This window comes from Gavia stellata, chromosome 6, assembly GCF_030936135.1.
Source record: "Gavia stellata isolate bGavSte3 chromosome 6, bGavSte3.hap2, whole genome shotgun sequence".
NCBI classification, from domain to species: Eukaryota; Metazoa; Chordata; class Aves; order Gaviiformes; family Gaviidae; genus Gavia; species Gavia stellata.
Genome location: NC_082599.1, coordinates 60,525,546 through 60,550,014, shown reverse-complemented (window position 1 = coordinate 60,550,014; position 24,469 = coordinate 60,525,546). Strand labels below are relative to the sequence as shown.

The 24,469-nt window shown below is 44.2% G+C and overlaps 1 protein-coding gene across 1 annotated transcript in view; it reads right to left on the bottom strand.

Moving 5' to 3' along the window:
- CNTNAP2 (contactin associated protein 2) overlaps positions 1 to 24,469 on the bottom strand; it is a 1,162,694-nt gene that overhangs the window by 107,598 nt on the left and 1,030,627 nt on the right. The window contains exon 16 of the mRNA XM_059818416.1: positions 12,650 to 12,820. Coding sequence (XP_059674399.1) covers positions 12,650 to 12,820 — 171 coding nt within the window. The remainder of the gene's footprint in view (positions 1 to 12,649; positions 12,821 to 24,469) is intronic.

The window sequence follows — 24,469 nt, the reverse complement described above, 5'->3', positions numbered from 1 at the left end:
AATATCTGTTGGAGGGACAGCACAGCAGAGCATAAGCAAGGTTCCTGGAGAGCATCGATGACAACTTCCTGACGCAAGTGAAAGAGAAGCCAATGAGGAGAGATGTTCTGACGGACCCTACACTCACAAAAAAAGGAGGGGCTTCCTGGGGATGTGAAGGTTGAAGACAGCACCAGCTGGAGTCATCATGAGGTGGTGGAGCTCAGGATCCTGACAGGCGAGAGCAGGGCAAAAAGAAGATAGGCTTCCGTAAGGACCTAAGTCCTACTTGAGTAGCAAAAAGAAGGCTAGAGAAAATGTGGGCCCACTGCTGGATGAGGCAGGGGCCCTGGTGACACAGGACGTGGAAAAGGCTGAGGTAATGAAGACCTTCTTTGCCTCAGTCTCTACTAGCAAGACCAGCCTTCAGGAGTCCCAGGCCCCAGAGATCAGGGACAAAGTCTGGAGCAGGGGGGTTGGACCAGATGACTTCCAGAGGTCCCCTCCAAACTCAACTGTATTGTGATTGTGTGATTCTGTGATTGCAGAGACTGTTTACTTACTGAAAGAGCAGTTGAGATTCATTTTAGCCTCATGGGCGGGATGTTATCAAAATCACGCACTTGTCCTTTGCCAAGATGAGCATTTTTAAATAGTAAAGTATATTTTGGGGAAAAAAAATAATTGCACCTCAGGTGGGTCTCCTAGCCACTAGGTCTATCCCTTCATTCGCTCCATGGCTCATTAAGAATGCCATTATTCCTGCAAAGTGGTGAAGAAAAGATTGAGGTATTCAAAGACATTGTTTCCTCATAATCTAGTGATCATGTTACAGGGCATCTTGAGAAACAAGGGTTAAAAGTAAGAAAGAAGAATGTAGAGAAGGTACTTTGTAACAACTGCACCTGGTACTTAGACATATTAGAGATAAAGACTGTCTTCACTAACTCTCTGCTAACTAGCAATAACGATTAGCACAAGGACGAATCGTAGAAAATAGAAGAGGCTGCCAAAATAGTGCCCTAGAGTTAACTTGTCGCATTATAATCTCATTTTAATACTAAAAACCACACCTCCTAGCTAGAAAAGCCCCAACCCAATTAAGCCCCCTACTCTCTGAGCATGCGTGGTGAATTAAAAGAGAACTGTAACTTTAAGATGAAGTAAGAAAAGTATTAACCAATAGTTAAGGGGTAGAACCAGTAGGTGTAACTAACTTTGTTAACTGTTTTAAATACCTGTCATGATTTTAACCCTGTGTGCAACCTTTGTGGAGAAATCCCCTTGCACCCGGCGCCGCAATAAACATGCCTGCTTTATAACTCTGTGTGAGTTGTGGAGTTCGTTTTCCGCGTGTCAATCAGAGCGTGGAACGCGTCGGGGCAGAGAAAAAGAATGCACTGGGAACATCTGCCAAGTCTGGCCATGTGAGGTAGGCAGACCAGTGCCTACTCCACTGAAACCAGAGCTCTTCAAGTGTTACCAAGGTGCAGGCACATCTGGGCGTGCCAGAGGATACATCTTGAGGAAATTCCTTTGGAAAATTTAAGCTGATACAGGCTTGACACACCGCCTGCTAGGTGGCAGCTGAATAGGTATTTTGAGTATCAAAATTTTCTACTGAGATGCTTAAGCCTGCTGGTGGGTCTAGCCTCTGACACACGGTCTTCAGGAGGAAACACATCCAGTCATGAAGTAAATCAAATTCAGTCATTGCTATCAAGAAGAGAGGAAGGTTGTCCTTCTAGTTTGTTTTGGAACATGTTGCCATTTACTCCGTTAAAGCAGCAAACTCGGTGACAAAGTTGGGCTGGGGAAGTCAGCTGAGCTCAAAGTGGCATCCTGCTACTACTTACCACATGAACTAATGCAAGAAGTCACACAGCCACTTCAAAGAGTAGCAGGACGAGGAAGTCTTTACGTATCAGTTTGTTGACTTCAGTTCTACATGTGAATTTTTATTTCAAATTACAGGCAATCACAAAGAAAATGTGAACTAATGGAGTTACCATAGTTTAATGACTTAGTGCCCAGATTTTACACTGCAGTCGAGCAAGGTAAGAGTGCACATGAAGCCAGTAAGTGAAGCAGACGTCGCTTTTTAATGTGTGGCAGAACACAAAGAATATGAAAGCATATAAGGGATTTAACAAAGTCAATGTAATGGATATCCTTCTTTGATTAAAAAGACCTCTGATTTTTGGAAGAAGAGAATTGTTACAGATCTAGCCTATTTGATTTTCTTCCGAAAAGAGAAGAGATGGAAAATAGAACTGCACAGATTGTTGATGAGCTGGATGAAGTATGGGTCATCAGAAAATGAAAGGACCTCTAATTTCTTTTGGGTCAAGTCATAGTTAGTATTACAATGAATACCTTTGCACAAGAAGTCAGCATATGTCTAACTTTTTTTTGCCAGTAACACAACATTGGAAAGGGCAGAAAATAATGCAGAACAAACGGGATCCCAGGGCCAAAAAATCCCAGGACGCAGTGGGCAGGGTAAGTATTAATGCCATTGTACAAGGCACTAGTAAACCATTATCAGAATTAATGTGGATAGTTTTGATTACCTGTGTTTGAGAAAGAAGAATTCAAGGTGAATTGAGTAGGGAGAACCTTATTAGCATAACAAGAGAAAGGAACAAGAGAAAATATCTTATGAGAAGAGATGACGTGAGTTTGTCTTGCTTAACATAGCAATTAAAAGCTGAGAGAAGATGTGATTGCCCCGTAAATACACAAGGGGAGAGTAAACGCTAGGAAGGGAAAATAATTAGTTCAGCCAAAGAACAATACTGAAACAAGAATGAATGGCTATAAACAAAAGCTGCAAATAAAACTGTTAGGAATGGGAAGATTTCTAACCGACAAAGGTAGGAAAGTCTGAAACGGTCATCCAGCTGGCAAAAATTCAAACTATTTTCAATAGCGAGTTGGACAAGTTCAGGGAGCTAGACATGGGTTATGCATCGTGGCTGACTGTGACAGCGCGGATCTAACTTCAAGGACCCAGAAGGTTTGTTCCTGTCACGTGCCCAAGACATCTGGTAATTTTGCGCAGTGTAGTAAATATTTACTTTCTGCAGGGAAAAGACCAGCGTACATGAAGAAGGTAACAAAGCATATGCAGTTTCAGCATGTAACAGAAAGTAGACTGGAAATGAGGCCAAAGATCAGAGGTGAGGTAGCGGGTGGTTTGCCATGGGTTTTATGTATTTAGTGCAATACAAACCAAAGTTAGGGAAAACTATGCTTTTTGAATGCCAACCAGTTCCCACCTTGAACTTTAGAAAAAACAGCTCACAGAATCACTAAGGTTGGAAAAGACCTGTAAGATCATCAAGTCCAATCATCAACTAACACCACCATGCCCATTATGTGAGCTGTAACTGATTTATAAGACACTGTGCATAAAATGACTATTCAAATGGCATTTATGGCAATGAGAAAAGCATCCCAGCACCCTTGGAAGGAGAGGGGTAATGCTGAGGGGATGCTGTATGGCACTGTGTGGTGTAGGGTCACGAATGCCGTACCGACATGGAGGCAGACCGAAGTACAGCAACTTGTACCCAGCAACCTGTACCCTGTCAGAGTCCAAGCTAGTTACAGAGGAGCTACTGATGGCTTAATTTCATAGAATCATGGAATAGTTTGGGTTGGCAGGGACCTTTAAAGGTCATCTAGTCCAACCCCCCTGCAATGAGCAGGGACATCCTCAACTAGACCAGGTTGCTCAGAGCCCCGTCCAACCTGACCTTCAACGTTTCAAGAGATGAGGCATCTACCACCTCTCTGGGCAACCTGGGCCAGTGTTTCACCACCCTCATCGTAAAAAGTTTCTTCCTTATATATAGCCTGAATTTACCCTCTTTTAGTCTAATACCATTACCCCCTGTCCTGTTGCAACAGGCCCTACTAAAAAGTCTGTCCCCATCTTTCTTATAAGCACCCGTAAGTATTGAAAGGCCACAATAAGGTCTCCCCAGAGCCTTCTCTTCTCCAGGCTGAACAACTCTCTCAGCCCTTCCTCATCGGAGAGGTGTTCCAGCTCTCTGGTCATTGTCATGGCCCTCCTCTGGACCCAATCCCACAGGTCCATGCCCTTCCTGTGCTGAGGACCCCAGAGCTGGATGCAGTGCTGCAGGTGGGGTCTCACCAGAGCAGAGTCGAGGGGCAGAATCCCCTCCCTCGACCTGCTGGCCACGCTGCTTTTGATGCAGCCCAGGAGACGATTGGCTTTCTGGGCTGCGAGCACACATCGGCAGCTCGTGTCCAGCTTTTCATCCACCAGTACCCCAAAGTCCTTCTCTGCAGGGCTGCTCTCAATCCCTTCACCCCCCAGCCTGTACTGATACCAGGGGTTGCCCTGACCCAGGTGCAGCACCTTGCATTTGGCCTTGTTGAACCTCATGAGGTTCACATGGACCCACTTCTTGAGCTTGTCCAGGTCCCTCTGGATGGCATCCTGTCCCTCAGGCATGTCAACCGCACCACTCAGCTTGGTGTCATCTGCAAACTCGCTGAGGGTGCACTTGATCCCACTGTCTATGTCATCAATGAAGATATTAAACAGTACTGGTCCCAGCAGGGACCCCTGGGGGACACCACTCATCTCCAATCTCCAGCTGGACATTCCCACAGCCCTGTGCCTAGGATTTTGGTCAGTTTTAGCCAATTCCCCAGCTGGGACGTTTATTTGCTGCCTTTGGCTTGCTCCCACATGCCAGCCTGGGCATCTATCCCCATCTGCTAACTAGGAATAAGGGTACAGGTGGAACTGGCCTTCTCAGATGGGCCATACATTGCCCTGGTTGAGCATCAGGCTTTTCTGCATCTCCTACCTCATCTGAAAAGGAATCTTAGCTTTAAAAGAAAGGCGTTTGCAGTTCTTCAGACTAAGGGTTTTTTTTGTTTGTAACTTTCATATTGTCCTGGAATAGGACGAGGGTTTGCAAGTACTACTGTAAAAACATTTGGGTCAAAAATTTCCCTGAAGAAATTTAATGTTTTTCCATTTAATTTGATAACTTCTTACTGTCTCCTGGGATGAAGAGATTCCTCAGTGTCCTATGCATTCTTTGACGCGTGGCTAATGCAACATGTTCTCCTAGGGGGTTGTTTTTCAAAAAAGTGACCTTCTGCTAGGAAAGCAAAATAAGAACTCAATTAAAAGAAACAACAAAGGTCACGCCAGTTTCCCTACCCAGCTAGAAAGATAAAGCAGTGGAAAACGTAAGCTGCATTTACATTAACTTATGGGAATTTAAAGAGTATCATGTGGAAAACTCATTGATATGGTAGAATTCCATTTTAGGATGCCTCTAGAGAAAGAAGTGATGAAGTTATTAAAATCTGTGAGAAAATATATTAATCAGTCATGTGTTAGATCATTTAGTTTGGAGGAACGAATGCTGTCTGGGCAGAAGCAAACAGCAATGGGAATCATGGTCCCTGGTCTGTCACTGCTTCTTGTCTGATTTTGGAGAAGTTACTTACGTCTCAGCTAAGTAGCCTAGAAACGGCCAAGCACAAGCAGCAATGCAGGACTTTCTTCTTCAAGGGCAAACATCAGGTATTAGAGCGCTGTCAGTAGCCCTTGCAGACCCATCCCAAAGCCGTACCGCTGCTCTCATTAGCAAGCTACTCCATGCAATCCCTTTCACAGCAGCTAAATTCACTGATCGCTCCTTGGGGAGACTTTTAGGGCAGTTGGCATTGCAGGGGTTATCAGCCAAGTGACATCTCTGAATGGAGGGGTTGTAAATATTTCTAGCGTTCTACAATAAATTAATAAGAAAGCTCCTTCCTTTCTTACATGTTCATGCCAGGATCAAACACAAGCTGACCTTTCTCTAAGCCTTGCCTGTTTTCTGTTGCAAAACTGACTTACTGTTTACTGACTTCAGAATAATAACAGTGAGACACAAGTCATTAGTGTCTGTAAATTGCTTGGAGGTGCTGGGATGAGAGAAGCTAAAAAGTGTGCAAAGTATCTTTTCCATTAGAATAATATGATAGCGTCATTAAGAGAGTTTTCTGGAAACAGTTTCCTTCACCATCGGCTTTCTAGAGAAACAGTCCTAGGAATCTGATACGAAACAGTGATGGTGGATGCGTATTCCCAAATTCTCAGGAATATGTCCCTTCCAGAATTTATGTTCAGGAATACATCTCTTCCAAAACCTGGGATTTCTCTTGATCAGAAAATTCAAATTTGGACTATTTGACAAACACCTTACAGGTATGAAACAGTTGGATTTTCACAGTCATAGCTTTCCCAGGTCTTCAACCCACATCTCATAAATGTAAAAAACCATACTCTTGCTCATTTGACCCTAGTCAGCTATGTTGATATTCAGCTGGATTTTGGGTAACCCCCTGCCTGCTGCCGACTTTCAAGTTAGGATCCTAGAGGCCTATTTCCCTGCACCTCCACGGCTCAAGCTGGGCTCTATTACGGAAAGCTCCCATTTCCAGGGAGGAGTGACTGCAAGGAAGTCCTCCATGATCTAGATGAGGGGATCGAGTGCACCCTCAGTAAGTTTGCAGAAAACACCAAGTTGGGTGGGAGTGTTGATCTGCTGGAGGGTCGGAAGGCTCTGCAGAGGGATCTGGACAGGCTGGATCGATGGGCCGAGGGCAATTGTCTGAGGTTCAACAAGGCCAAGTGCCGGGTCCTGCACTTGGGTCACAACAACCCCATGCAACACTACAGGCTTGGGGAAGAGTGGCTGGAAAGCTGCCCTGCAGAAAAGGACCTGGGGGTGTTGGTCAACAGCCGGCTGAAGATGAGCCAGCAGTGTGCCCAGGTGGCCAAGAAGGCCAACGGCATCCTGGCCTGGATCAGAAACAGTGTGGGCAGCAGGAGTAGGGAGGGGATCGTGCCCCTGTACTCGGCGCTGGCGAGGCTGCACCTCGGATCCTGTGTTCAGTGTTGGGCCCCTCACTCCAAGAAGGACATTGAGGTGCTGGAGCGTGTCCAGAGAAGGGCGACGAAGCTGGTGAGGGGTCTGGAGCACAAGTCTGATGAGGAGCGGCTGAGGGAGCTGGGGTTGTTCAGTCTGGAGAAGAGGAGGCTGAGGGGAGACCTCATCGCTCTCTACAACTGCCTGAAAGGGGGTTGTGGGGAGGTGGGTGTTGGTCTCTTCTCCCAAGTGACGAGTGACAGGACAAGAGGAATCTGCCTCAAGTTGTGCCAGGGGAGGTTTAGGCTGGATATTAGGAAAAATGTCTTTGCTGAGAGAGTGGTGAAGCATTGGAAGAGGCTGCCCAGGGAGGTGGTGGAGTCCCCATCCCTGGAGGTGTTCAAGGAACGTGTGGACGTGGCACTGCGGGACATGGTTTAGTGGGCATGGTGGGGTTGGGGTGATGGTTGGACTTGATGATCTTACAGGTCTTTTCCAACCTTAATGATTCTGATTCTGTGATTCTGTCAAGAACTGAACGGGGATGGGAGCCGAGAGCCTTCGAGAACTGAAAACAAAATTCTTGGCATATGTCGTTTGTCAACGTTCAATCCTGAATGACTTAAAAAAAAAAGAACATTAGGATTGCTTGTGGAGACCTGCAGGATCCACAGTGCCATTAGCTGACGTACGGGCTGCTGTTTCACCTCAGTTTCGCACGTGCTAGGTCTGTTCCTGACCTCTGCACCACAGGGATGGAGGTAAAGGCAAAGGATGAATTCGGGCACTGGCCAGCTAAATTGGTTAGCAGTAGCAGGTGGGTCTCTTACGGCAGATATGTGTATCTGATGGGCCACTCAGCTTATTTCAGTTTACAGAAGTACTACATTTTAACGCCCTACCACGTTTCAGAGCCTGCTCTACTGCATATACACAGTATAGTTATATGGAGAGCGGGCACAACATTTCATAGCTGCTTTCAGGTACCCCCTGAGGGAGCAAATCAGGGGCTCGGAGAAAGATGCCAAACAGTTCCTTGAAAGTATATTCAAACTTTTTGGTGGATTGCTTTTATGAAAGGCATTGACAAGGAACTGTCTGCGACTGTTGGCCTGGCAGGCTTTTATTTTGTAGACAGCAGATTACATACCTCTGGCTCCTAAAAGGTAGGTCAAGGTTAAAGAAGGAAAAAAACGCCCACAGTGAGGGGAGGGGGGAGCTTGTATAAATGAAAAAATGGCATTCTCAAAGCTGTTTTTACAGGAAGACTGGATTTTAGGCTAAACCCTCCCAAAACTCTATAGGAGAGCTCTAAAAGAGAAAACATGCTTTTTTTCTCTCTCTAAAAACCAGTTTTAATTTAAAAAGACATCTGGAGATTTTGACCCAAGACGTATGGTTTCTGGAAGCACTGCTTTACAGAAAAATTTATACCTTATCCAACTACCTCCTTTCTAAGCAATCTGAGTTGTCAGCTGACCAGCCAGCTATAAAAATAATGGGGTTCTGTAGATTTACTGATGTATGTAAAAACTGCGGCTTCAGGTAATTCTACATCTCTGCCAACTCTTCCATGAATGGCGACAAGTATGAGCCTGCCAGAGGAGCCGCTTGATAAATGGAATAAGCAAAGACTTCAGCCACATTCATAGTTGCATTTTATCACCGGGTTTTCTTCCTGACAGTCCTCCTTCTCGGCTGTTTGGAAAAGCTATTTCTTAAATCAGAGGAACGCGTTCTCCCCTTCCTGTATTCCTCCTCTCCTCAGAGGTGGCAGTCTGGGGCTTTGCTGAAGACACATGAAGTTACTCTTCAACATACTGCAAGATTCCACCTCCTTTTCTTATAAATCTAGAGAGTTAGAGAAGACTCTGTGCAGTCAGTAGACCTTAAGAAGCTCCAGGACAGCACACCAATAAAATCATTTAATGAGCGTTCCTAGTGACAACTCTTGTGCTCGGAATAAAACACACAACAGCAAACTCCTTTCCAACGACTTGAAGCTCAGAATTTTTATAGACGAAGTGATTTGTTTCCCTAATGCATTCACCAAGTGCAGCAAGCTGATTAAAATACTGGATATTGTAGACCCTCTCGGTTCCTAGTCTGTAGAGCTAAGCTTATGCTTCACTAACCATGTATTACAGGTCTACACAGGGATTTCACGCATACGGGAAGAATTAAAAAGAATTGGCAGTGTCTGCCGGCTGATTTCAACATTTTCCTTTTGGAATTGTAAAAAGTAAAGAAAACAAGGAAAGGTTTTGTAGGAAGTCATTCTTATTCAATGAGAATTGTACCTGTAGGAGAAGGCAATGAAGAGACAAAAGCAACGCACCCGCTGCTTGAAGCGCAGCGGCTTGCAGGAAACATGCGACGATGGCCATTACGTAAAAACCTTTAATACAAGATAGCCGTTCCGCTAGAGAATTTGATGGGTTAGCTAGAAAGCACCTTACCAAAGAAACCTTCTTCAGGGTTTAGGAGTAATTCTGTAATTACCTTACTGACTTAACTTTATATTCCTGTTAAGAAACAAATCCACACATTAATTGTAGGAGACTTCTGTAAAGGGGAAAGGAACTTTCAACAAGCAGCCGGGTCTAGTGTAGGTCACGTAAGAAACTTCTCAAATCCTGAAACCACTTTTCATTTGAATGAATTCCAACAAAGTGTAAGTATAGATTAGAATGGAAAAAAACAAACATGAAAACTGTATAAAACAAACATGCGTAAAATAAGTGTGTAATTCAGAAGAGAGAATGAGTTTCTCTTTGTTATTAAACCCACAGAACTCAACTCTTTGAGCTATGACTGGTAGAACATTCAAGTCACAGAAAAGCCTATTTTGTGGGCTTCGAAAAGCCTATTTTCTGGGCTTCTGAAAATTTCAAGCCATAGTTTCCAGCAAAGAAATGGTAGAGTGAACGCAATTACATCGAATGAACTGCTTTGTCCTTTTTAGCAAATACAGTCAGCATAATTTTAATCAAGAGTTTTTTACTACTTTAAACAGCAATAGTACGTTTGACCTTATAGACTGTTTTTACGGATGATATTTCCATTTCTACCACCGAGCATTTGTAATCTAAGGTTTAGATTCGGGGACACGAGGCAGAGGCTGAATTTATGCACGTGCCAAATCACAGCAAAGTCAGTGGATCTCAAGCGTAGGCTTAAAATTAAATTCCTGTTTAAAGATATTCTGGGTACACTGCCACAAGCTTTCTTGAACTGGTGCACCTATTCAGCGAGCAACTGCAGCATGATTATTATTTAAACTGTGTGAGTTCAAAAGACTTATAGGCACTGCCAAGTCACCTTTATTCACTGTTACTGTCACCTTTTAGCTAAGTGAACAGCATGGCTGGTCTGATAACTACAGTGGCTGAGAACACCTTCCATACATTAGAAGAGCAAGAAGCTCTGGGGATGCCCCCCTCAGCTGATTATAAGTACTACTTAAATTCAAAGTGAGATTAGAAATAGCTGCCCCTTGTTAATACAAATGGGACTGTTCCCTGTGACTCAGTAGGAGCTATTTTGATTTGCACCAGTTGCAGATTACAGAAAATTGGGATTAAGTAACACCAACTAAATTCCTCGTAGAAAGAGGGAAAGAAGCTGTCACCCATTTGGAAGTTGGCACCCTACTCTTACCCGAAGGGGAAATTTAGTTACATTTTAAAGGGGCCTCCGGGTGGTTTCTAAATTTCCACATTCTAATTTGCGTGTTTAGACTTTGGGAAGCATCAAAAATGGCTTTTTGTTTTAAAATTAGATGTGCGTGTGTAAATCCCATTGAATGTGCACAAAACCAGCTTCTTTGGGGTACGCGAACAATTTCTTCGCTTTCAACGTTAGTGACTTTTGACGCTGACTTTTGTGCATCAATATTTCGAGCTGGGTCCTGGGAGCCCACAAGTAGCTCCTCTAGCAAAAGGAAGCACAAATACTTTTGCAGGTGCTGGAGCGCAGAGAGGCGACTTGCTGCACTCATGGAACCCTGCGGCTGTAAGGTGTTTGCAGATGACACCAAGTTGGGAGGGAGTGTTGATCTGCTGGAGGGCAGGAAGGCTCTGCAGAGAGATCTGGACAGGCTGGATCCATGGGCCCAGGCCAACTGGATGAAGTTCAACAAGGCCAAGTGCCGGGTCCTGCACTTGGGTCACAACAAGCCCATGCAACGCTACAGGCTTGGGGACGAGTGGCTGGAAAGGTGCCCCGCAGAAAAGGACCTGGGGGTGTTGGTCGACAGCCGGCTGAAGATGAGCCAGCAGTGTGCCCAGGTGGCCAAGAAGGCCAATGGCATCCTGGCCTGGATCAGAAACAGTGTGGGCAGCAGGAGCAGGGAGGGGATCGTGCCCCTGTACTCGGCGCTGGTGAGGCCGCACCTGGAATCCTGTGTTCAGTTTTGGGCCCCTCACTCCAAGAAGGACATGGAGGTGCTGGAGCGTGTCCAGAGAAGGGCGACGGAGCTGGTGGGGGGTCTGGAGCACAAGTCTGCTGAGGAGCGGCTGAGGGAGCTGGGGTTGTTCAGTCTGGAGAAGAGGAGGCTGAGGGGAGACCTCATCGCTCTCCACAACTGCCTGAAAGGGGGTTGTGGGGAGGTGGGGGTTGGTCTCTTCTCCCAAGTGACAAGCGACAGGACAAGAGGAAATGGCCTCAAGTTGCCCCAGGGGAGGTTCAGGCTGGATATTAGGAAAAATGTCTTTCCTGAGAGAGTGGTGAAGCACTGGAAGAGGCTGCCCAGGGAGGTGGTGGAGTCCCCATCCCTGGAGGTATTCAAGGAGCATGTGGACGTGGCACTGCGGGACGTGGCTTGATGGGCATGGTGGTGTGTGGTGTGGGTTTTTTTTGTTTGTGTGGTGTGTGCTTTTTTTTGGTTTTCTGTTTTTTTTGGGGTTTTTTTTGGTTTTTTTTGGTTTTTTTTGTAATGGTTGGACTTGATGATCTTACAGGTCTTTTCCAGCCTTAGTGATTCTGTGGAGGCTGTAACAACAGCCGCACGTAGCACCGCAGGCCTGCCACCGCTCCCCTTTATGGTGGGGTAAGCCGGGTCGAGGGAGAGCAAAGGAGACATAAAACATTTTTTTTCCCCCTAATTCAACTGCTTGAATTTCTCTAAGCAGAATTTAGGTACAGCTGAGGATTTCAGCACCTTCCTTGAAAAGCTTGCCCCTGGGCCATTAGAAATGGTTTAAATAATAAAATTAACTTGCCTCTTGATATCATTACTCCCTCTTTTTCAGATCAGCGATTTTATTAACAGATAATGCTGCTAAAGATTTATTTTTATGAGATTTTTTAGGGCTTTTAAATATCGTATGCAAGTTTTCAGCTCTTTGGCTCCTTGCAGTGCTGATTAGAGTGGTCTCTTTTTTCTTTCCTTTCTCTATTTCCGAAATAACCGCGAGATAAAACAGAAAAGGACACACAGCTGAAGACACACACTTTAAAGAAATAAATCTGCCATGCAATTTTGAAAAATCTTTCTAGGTCAGTGTCATTTTTATAACTGGTGTTACCAGTTCTATCCTTCTTTGCATTTCTCCCCTCAATAAACAATCCAAATCGACTTCAAGCACTCCTCCCAACGTAAGGTACCTTGAAAATCTGTCAAGCAGCTTGATTTGGAAGTTTTTCCCAAATTTAGCGAGCTTACATGTTTTACCGAATGACACACATTTCTTGAAACCTACTATCTGACACAAACCCACTTCGGGTGCCAAGAAGAGCGGTGGGAAGCGCACACTTACATTTCAGCTCCAGTTTGATGAAGTCAGTGTTCCCTAGATTCTCAAGGAACACCCCGTCCGAGGCCGATGTTTTGAAATAGAAAGAGATGTCTGCGCTGGTTTCCCCTTGGAAGGTGGAGAAGTGAAGGTAGGATGACGAAGTAACGAAAGAAGCCGCATTCCAGTAATTCCCTGCATGGGATAGACAGGAAAGACACACGTTTCAGTGCTCCCTTGAAGCCGTCTGAAAAGTTGAAGCTTTTAATGTCAATATTTGCTGCGGTGCTGTCTACGCTGAAAAAAAACCCAACACCTTGATTCTACAACCTCCTTTTTGTTTTTCTGGATACGGCCTGTCAGGTTTCAGAAGGTAGAGCGAGTTAATTTTCAAGTTTATTTTCAAGTTCCTAATTTATCATATTCAGTCATACACCAATGTGTTGCTACTGCATGTTTAGCGTAGTAACTTTGACTTTATGGGCGATCAGACAGATGGGCAAAACACTAGTTTGGTGACTGCCTCGCCTCAGGCACGCGTTTTGCTTTCCTACGTTATCCCACGTGTAACTTGTCTGTCTTCAGATTTACACAGCTACACCCATTTCTTCTGAAAATGTAGCCATGTCTATTAGAAGCCTATTAATGTGCATCACAGGAAAAATCCAATAAATGAAGCTAAGCAAGGTAGACATAATTAACATATGCCCCTAATGCATTTCCACTGGAGAAACATCATAATTAATAATATTCAAGAACTGTAACAGTACCTCAGCTAGCATGCCAGTCAGCATTCTGTGCAAGTTAGCATCACGTTGCAAAGACAAAAATTTCCTAAGATGTAGGTGGTATGCTAAGCCAATGAGAGACTGAAACAGCTAATTCTACTTTCACCAGGATGCTTATGTATCCAGATTCAGAAATCTATTAAAATATCACTCATTAACTCACCACAGCTGAGTGCTTTTCCAGCTAATAAACACAGTAAGAAACTACTTTCCATTCCAGCCAAAACTCCCAGAGATTGGTTTTCCATTATTTGATTACTGAACTAGGTGATAACGCTATTATTCCTCCAGTTAGCACTGGATGAATATGAATGAGCACGCTGAAGCTCCAGAAGCTCAACACTGCTTATATAGAACACCACTGGCCCACACCCAAGTCCGAAGTGTTATAATTTGTGTAATTTATTAATCTCCATTCAAATTTAAATTGAACATCTGAATTAACAGAAGAAGGCTTTAGGTTTAAATACATGCATGCTATTCCCTTCCCTAGTTCTATCCCATCCCCTCCATTTAATTCTGCCTCTCTCAAGAATGCAGAACGAGAGGCTTTGGAAAAAGCAGCAGCTTTCCATTGACTTTAATGCATCCCAGGAGGAAAGTTGTAACCGAGATTTTGTGCGTATGTGTGCACATGCACGTGTGAGCAGTGAAAAGGGGACGAAATGGGCTCGGTACAGTCGAAACGTGCATTCAAGACTCAGATATGTAGCTTGTGAATTAACCAGCTAGGCTATGTCAGCTGGTTTTCAACATATGTTAACTATTTACCCTATTTAGACAAAGTGGTAATTTCCACATTGAATATTATCAATGATTTCAATAGAAATGTCAATAACCTTCAAATGATAAACAAGTTGGGGCACGAAAAATCTGCTAATTCATTGCAAGGTCTTTCTCCGGAAGCATACCTGGTGATAAAGCAACACAGATAGAAAAGGTCTAGAATTTTATTTTCATTCACGGTCTTGGGTTTCCTTCTATCTCTCACTTTTCAGAGTGCTCCCCCAATATTAGGGTTTCTTATGGTTTAGGTGCATGTGTGTTTGTCAATAATCTGGTAATACAGGATCCAGGTGAACTACGGTATACGCTTTCCCGCTTGCAGATGTACCTGGACATCTACATTTCCTTCTCCTGGGAGCTATGGATATGCTAGGCGCTGGCAGACTCTCAAAACAGGTTTTATTCCACTTGCTGAATAAACTCGGATGAAATAAACAGACTTACGCAAAAAGTCAGGAATATATTAATGCCATCCTTGTAAAGGAGCTAATTTAGCCGCCCTGAATAAGCTTGTAGAAATGCTTGCACGTCTGTACAAATTCAACAAGTATTTTAGTCCCTTAACTTTACATCCTCTGATTATCACGCAAGTTATAAGCCTAAACCACAAAGACCATGCGACAAGCAGAAGAGCTCTGAAAGCTACAGGGACCCTACTCCGAAATTCAAGTACTAACGGCGACAAATATCTGTTCAGTGAGAAAAGCTCCCCAGTCCCTTAACTGTAGCCTCCTCTGCAATGCAATATGTTATTACCATTACTATTGCAATTCAGTAAATAAGAGTAGGAGCTGCTATATGAAACAGCTATTTATTTTGTAATATTTTATTGGTATCTTTTTATTTTGTAATATTTTATTGGTATCTTTTTAATTATCTTGCAAACCCAAAATCTTTAAATGTAATCTAACACAGACACAGTCTGCAGTGCTGGGACACTCAGGGTTAAATCCTTAACCACGACAGCGCATAACCAACGTGCGGGTTTGCCTTTACAGGGAATGAATTTTCAGTTGTATGCGACCGTTCCTTTGTATAGTCAGAGGAGAAGATTTCACTTTCTTAGTTTTTCAAGTCAAATATGGATTTCAGAGTTTTCAGGCACCGGAATTGGCTGTGGGTTTACCCAACAGGGTCCAGCCATATGGGTAAGAATTCAAACCATCGCCGCAGGACACTTAGAAGCAGGACTTAACGCTACCGGGTACAACTACAGGGCCTGATAGGTGGGTGGGTTCATCTTGAAATGCATGCCACCATTCTGTTGAAACAACATCAACCCCTTTTTATTTAGCGCTACATCTAGTCTACTGAAGAGGTCCATCACTAAGGATTTTACATTTCATTCGAAAAGCCGCGATTTGAGTCTGCAGCAAGGCTTGGCTGCAGATGCTCCTGGCGAGAGGAGAAACACAAACAGGGCAGATTGAATGGGAAAACCGGCAGCTTGAGAGAGACATTTTCAAAGACTATTCACAACAAATTCCTATAAAGCTAAAACCGTGTTTTCGCACATCGGTATACATTCATCTCCAAACACTTCCAGGGGAAAAAGACATTTTATTAAAAGTATAATGGAAATGTTTTGCTAGACATACGTAATGATTTTTGTCATAAAATGGTATCGTTGGGTAAGAAAGGGGCTGCCTAAGGACATCTTGACCAAAAATCCACTTTACAGAAATTATTATTGTTGCTTGCTAGGAACCTTCATCGGTCACTATGCCTCAAAATCTTTGGCACGCTCTCACACGCCTCTCCTCAAATGGTTTGAATGTATTGATCCTATAGGCATTTTTCTCCCACTTTAAGCCAAGCAAACAGTAGATGGAGGAAACTGGGACCGGGACTTAAACCCCAGGGCAGATGTTACAGCAGCAGGGATACCGAACTAATAGGAGGTGGTAAAAGGAGTTTATTTAGAAAGAACGCTTTAAATGCTAAGTCGGTCGTCCATCCTGTTCGTAATGATTGTGTCATGATTATTGCCTAGGAATAACCGGACCGTACAGAATGGTATGCTTATGGGACGTGATTGAGAAAGTCTTGCAAGGAATGTTCTGCTTTGTAAGAAAGTCACTCAAGCAAGGAGGGATAGTATTTTTCAGGGACGCGGTAGGCTTGGAAACATTAAGATGGGGAAGGCAGAAGGGCTTCTGTTTTGAGGATGGGAAGAAAGAGGAGCTCGGAGACACACCATCCCGTTCTTTGCACTTTCTCCCTCCAGATAGCTAGAATACCATAAAAGCTAAGGAGGACTTTTACTGTAGAGACTAGTCTGAAATATAACATTATAATTTTATTTTCTTCTTTGTAACCTCATCTGTAATTCTATAATCAAGACCACAGCTCTGTTGTTTTAAGCTTGCTTAGTGTTTAAACTTGATTTAAACCAATTAAACAGGTACAGAGCATGCTGCGGACATGGAAGCACAAATACAAGTAAATCAAGACACCAGACGAGCCTTTTCAGTTGTTTGCAACCCAGGATAAACGTGGAGATCTCCAAAATATGGCTGAGTTTCTTACAGAGTTGCATGTTTCTTGGTGATGGCATTAAGCCTTAGGACACGGGGCACGCAGAGGCCGGCAAGGGAAGAGCTGGCCACAGCCCCGGAGGAAACTCTGCCATGGACGCTTGCCGGGATCCACCGAGGGGTCAGAGCAATAGTTGTGCCAAAGGCACTTCAATGGACCACGTAACACTCCGTGATTCTGGTTTCAATTTGTGTCAAGGTTGCTCACAGCTCTGGTTATCTGCTGTGGAAATTCAAAATCCAATTCATTAAGCCCCTACAAAACAGGCTTACCTCTTTCTCATTAGTTTTGCTAACCCCGAGTTCCTGTGTTGTTTATGATTTGTATGGTACAAAGCATCTCTTCTACTGCTCCATAAAGACTCGGTCTCAGACAGAACGCGGCACTATAATTACAAAGGTATGATTTTTACAAGAAGCACAAGTGTCTGTAGCCACGAGAAATCACCCAGACTACAAAGACTAGTGAGAAGGGACACCTTAAATCTCAGATAAAAAGCTGAATAAAGACTTGAAGATTTTTCCCGTGAAGTCCCACCTCAGGGAGGAGGAAGGAGACGGTTGCCATAATACCGACAAGGACAAATTCCCCTCGTCCTGAGTTATGCCACATGGATGGACGTCTTTTAATGTGTGGTAGCTCTGTAACTTGATAACGCCAAGTCACTGGGCTTAGAGCAATCCGCCTTTCAGCTTCTCCCTTGCAATATTTTTGTCCAGAACTCCCTTGCTAGCTCCCATCAATATCTTCTTTCTTAGCATGATTGAAATTCATGCTTTAACACCATCAATTTCACTTTTACATTTAAACCCCATTGAAATGGATAATGGCAATAGCAGAACTGTAAAAGACGTCAGTGCTTTTAGCCCTGCTAGGCAATAGCACTAGAGAACGAATGCTGCAATGTCAGGCAGCTCTTATGTATTACAATAGACCAAAAACCTCCAGGGCCCTCATCTGCAGCAAAACAGATTTTCTATCAAAACCATTATGTGAATAAAATGTAAGAATAGTCTCCTATTTCAGAGAAGATGGATATGTGAATGGAAACTGTTCCGTGCCACAAAGTAATGGATTGAGATTATCCATACAATTATGCTCAACAAATCAAGGTGTGGTTTTTTTTTTCCCTTTCTTATTTTTCCATTCTGGGAGAGAGGAATCTATGCATGCACACTCAGAGCAGTTTGGGTATCAGCACAGCAACAATCACAGCTTTGATTCAAGTCTTCAGATCTGCATCAGGAGTGGACCTGGCCCTAACGAAATCCAAATTCGCTGTTGGACTTTACCCAACTTCATTGTCAATGAAACAAGGGGGGAGCAGGAGGAAAGATATTCCAATCAATAAAGAATGTCACAAGTTATTCAGGAAACAGAAGAAAAGTCAAAGAAAAATTGGCAGTGTTTCTCACGCTGAGTTGTACCTTGTTTTGAAAGGTGTAACTGCAACCTCGAAGCAAGGCAGGGCCCCTTCCGCCAACGGCGCTGATCTGAGTGGGGCCAAGAGCACAGCTTCACTCTGAGCAGGAGGTGCGTGTGTCGGGGCGGGAGGAGAGCAAGGCTGACCAGTCGTCAGCTTCCTAAGTCCTTTGCCGGCAGGACTACAATGCTGGTGGCTTCTTCTTCCTCACTGAAGGATCTGCTCGGGGTCATTTTTGGTTGTGTTAACACGCATTCACACCTTTGTTCTTCACTGGTCTGCAACTCTGTGCCACATCTACTATACGTTTTACTATACTACATTTACTGTATATATACTATACTATATATAGTAAATTTTGCATATATTCTTTGCTTTCTTTGGTACCCCTGAAATCAGTTTCGCCCAGCTCCAATCCTGACTTTATTTGATCGTTGGTGAGTTGTTTATAGCCCTGGGGTCCCTGTATCAGTCAGTGCCTGGTCTTGTATCATCCCATGCCTGTACTCCTTTGCCCTGCATCCCATGGTCCCACTTTTCAAGGCCGCTGCTATCATACCAGGTGTGTACCCCTCTGCACTGCGCCATTATGTTAGTCGTCAATATCTCATTCTGCACAAAGTAACCACTTTTTCTAACAGCTATATAAAAATGTGGTTGTACCATCAAGAAGATAAGCAAAAGTAAAACAAAGGCGGTATAGCCCCCCCGTCGTTAGAAAAAAATGGTGTTTCAGCTAAACCAAGTAAAACAAAGCTTGAGGCGGGGGCCAAAAGAATGCAAGCCTGGCACGCCTTTGGCCTTGCATCCTTGGTACAATATCCACAGACTGTAACGAGGGATGGCAATATTGTATTTCATGGGCTACGGCTTCACAATTCATCAACACCACGGCGGAATACCATTTGAAAAGAAGCATATAAAATCCTACTTAATTTAAAATTAAGATGGTAGTGTCCTGATTTACTTAATCCAAACATGAATCAAGAAAAAGAAACTAAATGGAAGTGCTACACAAGATGTTGTCTTAACAGCAGAAAAGACCTTTGACAACACACAGGAAGAATAATCCCCAAGTCAACAGATGAAGAGTGTATTAACATCGCATAACAGCAAACTAAATTACACGCTTTCAGGCTAAGTAAAAATACAGGTTAGATTTCAATTTTCAAGATAAAACTATCTCTGTATCTTTCAACAAAGCAAAAAATGGCTGGAAGTCCAGAACAAAACCTGCTGAGAATATCAAAACATCTAAAGATGAGTTTGGAATTAGCAAAACAGAAAAGTTAGCTCTGCTGTAGTGACTGTCTCAATAACAACAGTTCAGATTTTAAAGGATAAATGCTAGGTTTTAGAAATTATTTTTTTTTTTTTACTATTGCCTCAACTCTAGTAGGCTTTAGGATTGTAATGGAATGCATTTAGGAAAGAGTAGAATAGAATAGACTAATTAAATTGTAAGAGACCTACAATGACCGTTGAGTCCCAACTGGCTGACCCCTTCAGGGCTGACCAAAGTTAAAGCGTGGGCATTAAAGGCGTTGTCCAAATGCTTCTGAAACACTGACAGGCATGGGGCATCGACCACCTCTCCAGGAAGCCTGTTCCGGGGTTTGACCACCCTCTGGGTAAAGAAAGGTTTCCTCATGTCAAGGCCAAACCTCCCCTGAGGGACGCAGCTTCGAGCCGTTCCTATGCGTCCTGGCACTGGGTCCCAGGGAGAAGAGCTCAGCACCTCCCTCTCCACGTCCCCTCCTCAGGAAGCTGCAGAGAGCGGTGAGGTCGCCCCTCAGCCTCCTCCTCCACAAACTAGACAAAGCCTGAGTCCTCAGGCGCTCCTCACAGGACATGCCTGCCAGCCCCGTCCCCGGCTTTGGTGCCCTTCTCGGGACGCAGTCACGTACCTTAACATCCTTTTTAAATGGTGGGGCCCAGAACCGCACACAATACTCAAGGTGAGGCCGCACCAGCACTAAATACAGCGGGACAATCACCTCTTTTGACCGGCTGGTTATGGTGTGCTTGATGCACCCCAGGATGGGGTTTGCCCTCTTGGCTGCCAGCCCACACTGCTGACTCCTGTTGAGCCCCCGGCCAACCAGCACCCCCAGACCCCTTTCTGCAGGGCTGCTCTCGGCCACTCCTCTCCTAGTTTAGACTTGTGCCCGGTGTTAGTCCATCCCAGCTGCAGAATCTGGCATTCTGACTTGTTAAATTTCATCCCAGTAATCATAGCTTAATGGTCCCATCTATCCAGATCCCTCTGCAAGGCCACATGTCCCTTGGGGGAGTCAACAGCACCTCCCAGTTTAGTATCATCAGCAAACTTGCTAAGGGTGCATTCAACTCCTGCATCCAGATCACTGATACAAATATTGAACAGAACTGGCCCTAGAATTGAGCTCTGAGGAACAGCGCTGGTGACCGGTCACCAGCCAGATGTAGCCCCGTTCACTGCAACCCCGTCAGCCCTGCCCTTCAGCCAGTTCTTCACCCAGCGCACCGTCTACCTGCTCACCCCACAGCTGGACAACTGCTCCAGAAGGATGCTGTGAGGGACAGTACCAAAGGCCTTACTAAAACCCAGAAGAACTACGTCCACCACATTCCCTTCACCCACGAGGCGGGTGACCTTATCGTAGAAGGATATCACATGAGTTAGACAGGACTTTTGCTTTGTGAACCCATGTTGACTGTGTCTAATGATTGCATTGCTTTTTAAATGCCTTTCAACAGTATCCATTATAATTTTCTCCATAATTTTTCCAGGAACTGAGGTTAGACTAACAGGTCTGTAGTTCCCTGGGTCTTCCCTCAAGCCCTTCTTGTAAATTGGAATAACGCCGGCGAGCTTCCAGGCAGCAGGGACCTCCCCAGGCTCCCAAAACCTTTGGTAGATGATCGAGAGGGGTCCTGCCGTAACATCCGCTAGCTCCTTCAGTACTCTGAGATGAATCCCATCAGGCCCCATGGACTTGTGAACATTCAGCTGATACAGCTGGTCCCTGACAATTTCAGTGTCCACAAAGTTCCTGCAGTTGTGGTCCTCCAGCTCAGGGGACTGGGCAGCCCAAGGTCTATCAGGATTATTAAAGACTGAGGCAAAAAAAGCATTGAATGCCTCTGCTTTTTCTTCATCCCTATTAGTCAGGTGACCATCTTCAACAAGTATGGGTCCAGTGTTTTCTTTAGACCTCCTCTTGCTATTAATGTACTTAAAAAAACCCTTTTTGTTATCCGAAGCAACACTGGCCAGCTTCAACTCTAGTTGAGCTTTGGCTTTTCATGTCTTCTCCCTGCGTAAATGAACCATGGCTCTGTAACCTTCCTGCAAAGCCTGACCTCGCTTCCAGAGATCATACAATTTCTTTTTCCTCTTGAGCTCTGCGAGGAGTTCCTGGTTCAGCCAAGCTGGTCTTTTGCCCTGCTTGCTAGACTTCCAACACAGTGGAATTGCCCGTTCCTGTGCTTCTAAAAGGTGGTTCTTAAAGACTGACCAGCACTCATGGACCCCTGAGCCCTCAAAAGCAGTTTCCCATGGGACACTGCTGAGCAGCTCCCTGAATAGCTTAAAGTTTGCTCTCCTGAAGTCCAGGGTAGCAACTCTGCTGTCCTTTTTTCTCATTACACTGAAAATTTTCAACTCAACCATTTCATGATCACTGTGGCCAAGACAGCCACCTGCCACCACATCTCCCACGAGTCCTTCTCTAGTCACAAATAGCAAGTCTAGTTGGGCATCTTTCCTAGTTGGCTCACTGAGTACTTGTGACAAGACGTTATCTCCTACAAACTTCAAGAATTTCCAAGACTTTCTCGTCACAGCGTATTTTGGCTGATCTAACTAAAACTGGTTCCTTCTAAAGAACGGGAGTGTTAAAACCCTGAGAGATGGAGGGAATCTGGCCGAATTGGGCTGAGAGTCCGTCTTTGTTAGAATTTGCAGGAGGCTTGCAGGGGTCTAGACTTTCAAAGCCAGGAAGTGATCAATATGTTCAGATGCAGGCAAACAAGAAAGTACATTTGAACTGAAAAGCTGTGCTTATGGTTTTTAACCTCTTCAATTTCTATACTACACCTCAAACTCAAAGTAATTCCTTTGAGGCTTCTCTTCTGGAAGTTCAGTGCATGCGTCTTTTCTGAAAGTGAGCTCCTGAAAAAGGTTAACTGTCTCTGCGTGGTGATCTTCCACTGATGCCCTTGCCTCCTCCAGTTGTGGGACGGTTGTTTGGTCTCCACGCATAGCCCTTTGCCATCTCTTCTTTTACTGCAAATGCCAAATGTCCTGCATGCCTGCCACTGCTGTGACAATGGTTGACCTCATTACAGAATTTGTCACCTTTTCACCCAGGCCCATGGTCTAAAGCCCCAAACTCCTTTATGCAGAACAAGATACTGAGGAGAAGGTAACTGTCTTTCAGGAATTACAAATGCAGGCTAGCCTTAAACTGCTTATTTAGAAATGAAAGAGCGTCTGCCCTATTATCTGGGATCAACTTGAGTACTACGGTCAGTAATGAAGGACATAAAATAACTTACATTAAGATTGCAGTAGGATGGATAACAGTTTATCTCCTTGCCGTTATGAATTATCTGTTTTCATAAAGATTCTCAAGTGACGTAACACTTACAAGACATAGATCAATGGATATGAAAACAGATGCTAAAGTTTGCTTTACTCTGCCAGTCACTATATTTGCTGAGTGAGGGAAAAGTGCAATCACATTTATCAGTGCAATGTTGGAGTCAATGAAACAGATTCAGTGATGCAGAGAATTTTCCAGCACCTGCTGTGTTACCTGCAATCATCTTTGGAAGATCATTTTTCAAAAGTCTTGCCTCCTGGTCGCGACGCCTAATCACGATGCATACCCTGTCACTGCTGGCATCATTACTTTCATCCATCTAAAGAATGAAAGGTCCTGATCTGGCATGGTTTACAACCTGGAGCTGTGTAATGTGCTGATGGAGCTTTAATGATGCATGTAAACTGGTGTCCTTTCAAGGGAATTTTTTTCAACAATAACTGACCTGCAAACATCAGCTTGATCACCCCTGTGCCACAGTCAACACAGAGTGTAGGAACCCTGCTGCGATGCCAGAATGGTAAACATTAAATACAGGAACCCGCAGTTGTCCACAAACCATGTTACTAACTATGAGGATCTGATTCCCTATTGCCTTGGCGTTATTGGTGGGTGTTTATAGCTGTGCAAAGCAATTGTAAGAGCTTACCATTCGCGTCTGGTAATACTGCATAACCACCGTATGCTCAGCACGTGACTGTGCAAGATGTGCGGCGTAGACAAAAGGACAATAATGTAAGAAAACAATGACCTTTCTTAACAGCTCAGTTCCTCTGTGGTACTAAATTTATTGCCTGTGCCGTGGAGGTGAACTGCAGGCAAGGGCAGTTCTCAGACCCCTCCTTTCTGCTCTCCAGATCCTTGGCTAGATATGTAGACAATGAGATGCAGCTCTAGAGTTCAGTAGAGGCATAAAGCCATTGCACTGGCCCAACACCACGTGCACAACATGATCCAATAACCATTCCTACTTCTGCCATTCCCATTTGCTGTCCCTGGCATGACTTTTTATAAGAAGGATGTGCTGGGTCATCTCTACGCAGCTCTCCCCCGCTACATTCTCTCATTTCTGAAGGAAGGTTTCTCTGCTTAGGGTGACATTTCTGTGGCTTCAAAGTCACCGGTGTTTGGCTATGGATCTGGCCTCAGTGTCCTGGCTCTTTGACCATCTGATTTGTGTTCTCCTTGAGCAGCTCCACTTTCACAATGGAAAATGTTCTTCAGAATTAAAATGTAAGATGCAATTTAGTCTTGATGTAGCACATTAACTATTCTTCATGTCATTGATTCCAGAATTACCTGTTATTCACAGAGATCATCAAATTATTTTGCTTGATCTTCTATTACTGGATGGATTTCAGAGCCTTCTGAAATAAAACTGTGAATATTTAACTCACAAGATATGCCTAGGTCCTTTGATGAATCACAGTCCTCTGAGCTTTGATGAAACCTATGGCTAAAACCATTTGCTTGAAGTATTAATTTAATTCAGCAGGTGCACTAATACAAAGTTATGCTGTTCTACTGCTTATCCATAGAAATATACTTTCAATGACTCCTTTGTTCATGTCCCAATCCCAATTCCACAGAAATTAAGAAATACTTAAGATGTACATCAAACCTACAGTTAAGTAGTAAAACTATAATCTTCATTCTCATGGTGCCACTCCAGTTTTATGTCGCTGTAGCATTATTCCACATCCAACTTCCCATAATATAT